This window comes from Maylandia zebra, linkage group LG3 (assembly GCF_041146795.1).
Source record: "Maylandia zebra isolate NMK-2024a linkage group LG3, Mzebra_GT3a, whole genome shotgun sequence".
NCBI classification, from domain to species: domain Eukaryota; kingdom Metazoa; phylum Chordata; class Actinopteri; order Cichliformes; family Cichlidae; genus Maylandia; species Maylandia zebra.
This window is the reverse complement of record NC_135169.1, coordinates 43,289,614-43,296,496: the sequence shown is the minus strand read 5'-3', so window position 1 is coordinate 43,296,496 and position 6,883 is coordinate 43,289,614. Positions and strand designations below refer to the sequence as shown.

The window sequence follows — 6,883 nt, the reverse complement described above, 5'->3', positions numbered from 1 at the left end:
CCAAATCCTTGTTGCAAACAACGGGTATGCTGAATTCTATAGTATTCATGAAGAAATATGTTTGTCTTCCTTAAGTGTCCTCTTTAAATAATTACATCTATCTTCATGAAGTTGTACCAAAACACCTTATATCACCGAGACAATGTGTTTCTCACTATTATACGCACTCGCAGTGGGTTATAAGCCATCTTTCTCGCCCAAAGATAAACATTTCTTCATTTTGTGAATAATAAGGAAGACAAACTGGATTATAATTGGCTTACTGGATCTGGTTGCGTATTTCTGATTGGACAAGAGACCTTCGGGTTGATCGCTGCTATTGGACAGTTTAGTGCTCGGTCTCCGCGCTCATTGGCTGAACTTCCGGGCTTCAGAGTCCGGCAAAGTGTGGAACTAAAGAAGACTGGGACGAAGAGGAAGTACTTTTTAAAATGGAAATACAGTAAATCATACTTGAACTTTTCGCAGCGGAACAACAGGACGCGGTGAGCGAGCTTTTCTCTTGACTGTCACATTTATGGAAAGAAGGGTTATTTGTTTACAAACAGCATCGCCTACATCTGTGGACGGATAACGTTATTTGTTAATCCGTACGCTGTAGGAAGGTAGGGTCAGTATGGAAGCCCCTCCGGCGATGCTTCACTGAGTTTGATGGTTGTTTTTCTTCTACGAACCGGCACACACTCTAAGAGAAAACACTTGGCCATTAAATAAGATGAGTATTCGGACAATGTGATGAACAGGCAGTCATTCCGTCGCTGCGGGGTTTCAATTGTTAGCTAGTGTTGCACTTGACTTGTCCGTGGTGTAGTTCCCGCTAATTTTAAAAGAAAATGCAACAAAGGCGTCTCTGTTATTTTGAGGGGAATTACAATTAATTTCGCGTTCAATACAATAGGTTTCAGGCTAATTTGGGCATTTTATTTTACTCTATGCACCGCCGTAGCTGTTATAACGTACACGGTTTTACTTTGACATCCCGGAAGCTAAAAGATAAAGTTAGACCGATTGAGATGGGACTTCCGGTAAGGTAACAAATAAGACCCCCATTAATTGTTGAAGCCAAATTGTGGAGCAACTTTAAAGTGATATTTCAGTTATAAACTTTTTTCTGAAGGTCTGTTTTATGAGGGATAAGCAAGACTGCGTTATTTTAGCTTGTTGTTGCCTGTATGTCTGTGAGGCCGGTCATGTCATTTCCGGTGTTGTGTTGTGTTTTTTGCAGTTCACTTGCAGGTTATGGAGGCCATACAGTAGCTCGGGGGTCCCACGTCCTCAGTCTGCTGTTAAACCTTATTCCACTCCGTCTACTGAGTAAGCAAAATTTCACTGTTATTAATCCACGGGCAGGTCTTAGTTTTAACAGCACAATGTTTTGCCTTGTTTTATTTTTTACAGACTGTAAAATATGAAATCTGACCCCTGACAATTTATGTTATTTTCAGATGTATTCGTTGTTGTAAACATCCCAGTCAGTGTTTTATATTTTTGAGTTTAATGTTGTTGGGACATTAATTGTGTGCTTATGCAGCTTTTTACATATAATTTATAACATAATTGAATTGTCCACCATATTTTCTGGACAAAAATATGTTTTTGAAGTGTGATTCTTTATAAAGTCTATATTTAGGATGTGCCCTTTGGAGTTGTGTGTAGCGTAAGTCAAGAATAATTCAAACACGGATGTCAATGAAATAAAGTTTAACAGACACTTTGGTAATATATCATTATTACTATTTTCATTATTATTATTTACTTATTTATACAACTTTTTTAGAAAAATTATATATGCACCCAACAAGTAAGACTTAGCTTACATGAAGCATAATTTTCTGGGTTAAATTGCAGTACTTGTAAACGAGCTGGTATTTATAGTGGCTTTCAGCTCAATTAATTTTCTACTGCAAGTCTCATTCATCCAATCACACACACACATTCATACAGTACTTTTCTCTAGCGACTTTCCAATTGGTAGACAACCCGCTCTGCCACCTGAGCCACAGCTGCCCCCATCTACCTGAATGTTTGTTTGTTATGCCGCTTAACATTGACCTATGAATTATTCAAGAAAATTAACCTAACTCAGTTGATGAACCAGTGGTGTGTCTACACATAACAGGAAGCAGGCAAATTTGAATTTTGTTTTGGCTCAAACTGCCTTTATCTTCGAGAGAGGTACAACACCGAGTATGCAGCTGTCTATAAAGCACAGTGGAAATGCGAACACAAAAAGTAGCTTCAGATTTTCAACATTATCCCAATTTTAAAAAATGTAGCTAAAAGACCTCCAACAAAGCACAATATGCAAGAAAACTGTTCCAGCTAAATGTAGAAATAACAGACTTGTTTCATCACTTGAGGCAAAAACACATCATCGAGTACACCCAGGCTACAAAGGAGGAGATACTAGCAGCTGGTGGTGTGTGACCCAAATGTAAGCAAATGACTCCACCGAGCGCAGCTGGAGCACTCGCTGGTCGCACTCCACATGACAGGAAGAGCAAACTGTGGATGGAAATTACAGATGCAGCTACATGTGGCAGAGAAGGGTTTTAAGCAACAGGTTAAAAACTTTGGCCCAACGTACAACATCGCAGGCTGAATGTATTCTTTCATTTTATTATGTGACAATACTGTGCTATATTGTTGAGGCCATATTGCCCACCTCTTCTGCTAATGCAGTACAAACATATCTGGATAGAATTGGCTGTGTTGAGGAATAAATGTGGTCATACTAAATATTTACTTTCAAGCTTGTTAGAATTGTATAAATTCGATTTTTGCACATTTTTTTAAATAAATCGTTGCATCTATGGGCTCTGGGCTCAAGTTAAACTGCTCTGATGCCAAACTGCATTGCACCTGAATGCTTTAACACAAACAGTCTTTAGTTTTATGTGATATTTTTATTAATGCCGAACATAGTTTCCGGCTTCCATGCCCGCCCAACCCCCTGTGAAGGAGCCGGAGGAGGAGATGGAGGCAGAGGGTGAGTCGCAGCTCCCCGAGGCCAACGGAGAGGTGGAAGAACCCAGAGAGAATGAAGGAACAAGAGGGGGAGGAGCCGAGGAGACCATGGAGGAAAGTACGGAGGAGAGGGAGACCGACTTGGAAGATAGTGACGAGGAGGAAGAGGAGGAAGAGGAAGAAGAGAGCTCAGGTAAAAAAAACAAAAAAAACAAACTCAAAATGCTCCACTAACGTTTATACTGCTTATATAAAAAGAGAGACGCAATGTAATCGACGCCACCTTTTCTTTTTTCTCTTTGTCCTATGTAGAGATGGATGATGAAGACTGCGAGAGGAGAAGAGGAGAATGTCTGGATGAGATGATGGATCTGGAGAAACAATTCCAGGAGCTGAAAGAGAAGTAATTTTTGAAGCAGGGGGAAAAGGGATTCAACACTTTATCCTTCTCTTTTTTCGATGCCTGAGCCGCCTGTTGTTGAGGCTGATTTCACCGTGTGATTGCAGGTTGTTTCGGGAACGGCTAAACCAGGTGAAAGTCAAGCTGGACGAGGTGCTGACGGGAAAGGCCGGCGAATACAGAGAACCGCTGGCTGCACTACAGAACAGCATGCAGATACGGACACAAGTGGCTGGTACAGAAAAATAAATAAATAAAATCCTAATCAAGTCCAATACCACTGTAGTGCAAACAACCTTGGCTGCCATTTGTCTGTAGTGAGTGTAGGCTGTCAGGATGCTGTTTACCTAACGATATAACTGACGATATAATTGTGGAAATTGGCCGACATATCCTCAGCATAACCATGTATAATATCCACAAAACTTGAAAAGAGGTTAAAACACACACACACACACACACAACACGGTAATATTATGTTGAAGCACAGTACGTATCACTCCGCGAGGCTAGCAGTAGTGATACGGCCCAGCCCTAAGTAGAGCTAACATTTGTGGACTCGGACACTTGGCGAATAAACTTTCATACAGTGTGATGTGTGATTTTTATAGCAGACTCGAGCCTAACCTTAGATGGCATGATGTTAGTGTCTAATGTCTAATCTGCTGATAATAAGGAATTGCACCAACATCGGGAATAATCAAGAGTGTTTATGCTTGTTTTCATGTGTTTGTGAGTCCTGACTTCCTTTGTGTTCTCACTTTTTTGGTGAAGGCGACACCTGCTCAGATGAAAAAACAGACATTATTCTTGAGTCTGAAGCCATGAATGACACAAAGCTCGTTCCTGTGGATTTTTAGTGGATTTTCATCATTTTAAGTTTTGGATCAGTTCCAGCATCAATTTGTTGGAAGACTTAATTTCACACAAATCAGTGTATATTTATGAGTAATTAATTTTTCCTATTAAATAACCTAAAAAAACAACAACTGACCGTACCTTTAAATCAATAAGGAAAAAGTGTGATGCCTCAAGGTAGTTGTTTACCCAGAATGCATTTCTGGTTCAGGGTCCTATTAAATATTTAGATTGTTTTGGACCCTCCAAATGCAGCACTTACTTATAGAGCATTGCTAATGTGTGTTTAACCAAACAGTAATGGAGTAGCAGTGCACATAATGCCAGTATGACCTCCTCAGACACCTTTGGCTGTCTCTTTGTGCAGGAGTGTACAGGGAGCTGTGTCTGCAGGTCATCAAACACAAGCATGAATGTGAAGTGCAAGGAGCGAGGCAGCACCTGGAGGTAGCGCGCACGTGCACTCTCAACCGCATTCTGCTTTCCTACTGGAGACTTAATATTCTCAACTAAAAGAGAACTAACGCGCTTGTTTGTATCTACACGTGTTTTACAGAGTGAGCGAACGCTGCTGTTTGACGCCATGAAGGGCGAGCTACTGGAAAAGATAAGGAGGCTGGAGGAGGACAGGCAGAATATAGACCTCACCTCAGGTACGTGTCAATCGCAAAGCTGTTACGTACACATAAAGTACGCAAAGGTTATAAAACTGAAGTACTGAGTGAAAGTGTTCAAAACAATTCATTTTAGTGGAGTTGTATATGGTGGATTCTGTCTGTCCAGAGTGGAGCGATGAGCTGAGGGGCAAGAAGTGCAAAAGAAAGAACCTGCTGGGTCGATCTGAGAAGAAAAAGAAAGTAGCTTTGGTTTCAGGTAAGCACCACGTGTGAGGAGCCTCACCAGCGCTGATGTGTACATATACAGATGAGGAGATGAGCTCCCGTCTTATTGTTTAAGTGCTGCTAAACAGAGCAATATATGTTTTTAACATAGTTTTCCATAGCTAGTTTTTACCCAGATTTACTTTTCACATAGAAATTTCACGAGAACTATTATTACTTTATTATTATCTGTTTGTTGTTGTGCTGGAAGCCAAAGCAAAGACTCAGTTTTGCTGCGGACTGCTTGAGGTTTTGCTTCCACTTTGATGAGATTCCCAGTTCCAGACACTGAAGCATCCCCACAGCATAATACTTCCACCACCATGCTTCACTGTGGGGACGGGGTTCTTTGGGTTGTACTTCCTGTTTCCGCCAAAGTGCAGACATTTTTATATGGTGTGTAAATTGGAAGTTAACCCTTTATTACACAATTAAAACATATCGTCGCAGAGCAGTGGTCTGTGCTATAGCTTGATGAAAAGGTCATTTACTTGCAAGCCATTTTTGTCAGATATTTCCATTGGAAATCCTACAGAAGGCAAGAACACAACAACTACGATCAAAAGGCAGAATCATAGTTATTATTATTGGTTATATATCATTTTATATATTGTTTTTAAATTAAGCTTAGATTCAATTAGTTTCCAGAGTGTGTTTTCTTGTTTCTGTTTAGTTTTCAGTCTCAGTCTCTCAATATGACTGCCTCTGTCTCACAGGGCCTTTCATCGTCTACATGCTGAGAGACATCGACATCCTTGAAGACTGGACTGCTATCAAGAAGGTCAGAAATCACTTGTAAAAGTTCCCTTTGACTTCCCAGATTCTTCAGCTGTCAGTCGATAAAGATGCAGCTTCAGGGTGTGTACACCAGCCTGCGTCCGATCGTGTAAACAGCGTCTCTGTTTTTCAGGCGAAAGCAGCTCTGTCGCCACTAAAAAAGAAAGTTGAAAGTAAGTCTGCTCCAATCGTCTTTTATTAACGCAGCAAACTGAAAAGGTTTGGTCTCTAAACGATCCTGTTTTGTCTTTCAGAGCGGTGATGAAAGGCGGATCTGTGCAACAGCGACACCAAACTTAACACACACTCACGTTCCCAGCTATTTCCAGTTCAGGTTTTGTCTCGTTGAAGCCCAGCAGACTGTTGAGTTGTTTTTCTGCGCTTTTGATCCCACCTGCCTACCACCCTACTGCTTGTTTGTTATCTATTGCTATTTAAAAGACGTTCTTAACGATATGACAACCATGTATTTATAGAATGATTTATAATGCTGATTGAAAATCTAATCTTTTAGCACACAACCTTTTTGTCTGTCTTTTTTTTGTGTGTCTGTCGGTGTGAGTCAGAATCACTGAGACATACTCGGCTGTCTTGGATATGTTTGATCATATTGTGTTGTTGCAGTTGTGTGTTGTCTTGCACAAAAGTTGCTGACTGCCTGGAAGCTGGTGGGAGAGGAAGGAAAAGAAGCTTCTGATAAGCAATGTTCACATTGGACACCCAGCGACTGTGCAGAAAACACGCGTATCTGATCAAATGACATGAAACTCACTATCATCACGTGTTAATTACACCAATTAACAAATTCTAAGAGTTCATGAGCAGGACCGAATACACAGGCTGAACCATGTTTTCAGCCATCCTGACCACCGGCACATCTTTACACCATAGAAAAGGTGGCTAAGCAAACTTAAAAACGTCCAGCAGGTGGCAGAATTTATCTTTATTTTTAAAAATCTGTGATCAGGATCGTGACTGATTGTGAAATAAATAAATAAAC

General features: G+C 40.6%; 1 protein-coding gene across 1 annotated transcript; it reads left to right on the top strand.

The window, feature by feature from the left end:
- Positions 1-353: 353 nt before the first annotated feature.
- Positions 354-6,404, top strand: brms1 (BRMS1 transcriptional repressor and anoikis regulator). Its single transcript, XM_004554343.2, has 11 exons — positions 354-485; positions 1,226-1,314; positions 2,926-3,160; positions 3,280-3,370; positions 3,475-3,602; positions 4,593-4,672; positions 4,782-4,878; positions 5,009-5,098; positions 5,823-5,887; positions 6,017-6,056; positions 6,138-6,404. Exons 3-11 carry the CDS (start codon positions 2,938-2,940, stop codon positions 6,143-6,145), a joined length of 822 nt encoding a protein of 273 aa, XP_004554400.1. The 5' UTR covers positions 354-485; positions 1,226-1,314; positions 2,926-2,937; the 3' UTR covers positions 6,146-6,404.
- The last annotated feature ends 479 nt before the right edge of the window (positions 6,405-6,883 follow it).

Coding starts and splice junctions, on each gene's coding strand:
- brms1 (XM_004554343.2), top strand. CDS start 2,938: ATGCCCGCCCAACCCCCTGTGAAGGAGCCGGAGGAGGAGATGGAGGCA. Junction 3,371..3,474: donor TTCCAGGAGCTGAAAGAGAA/GTAATTTTTGAA, acceptor GTGTGATTGCAG/GTTGTTTCGGGAACGGCTAA. Junction 4,879..5,008: donor GAATATAGACCTCACCTCAG/GTACGTGTCAAT, acceptor CTGTCTGTCCAG/AGTGGAGCGATGAGCTGAGG.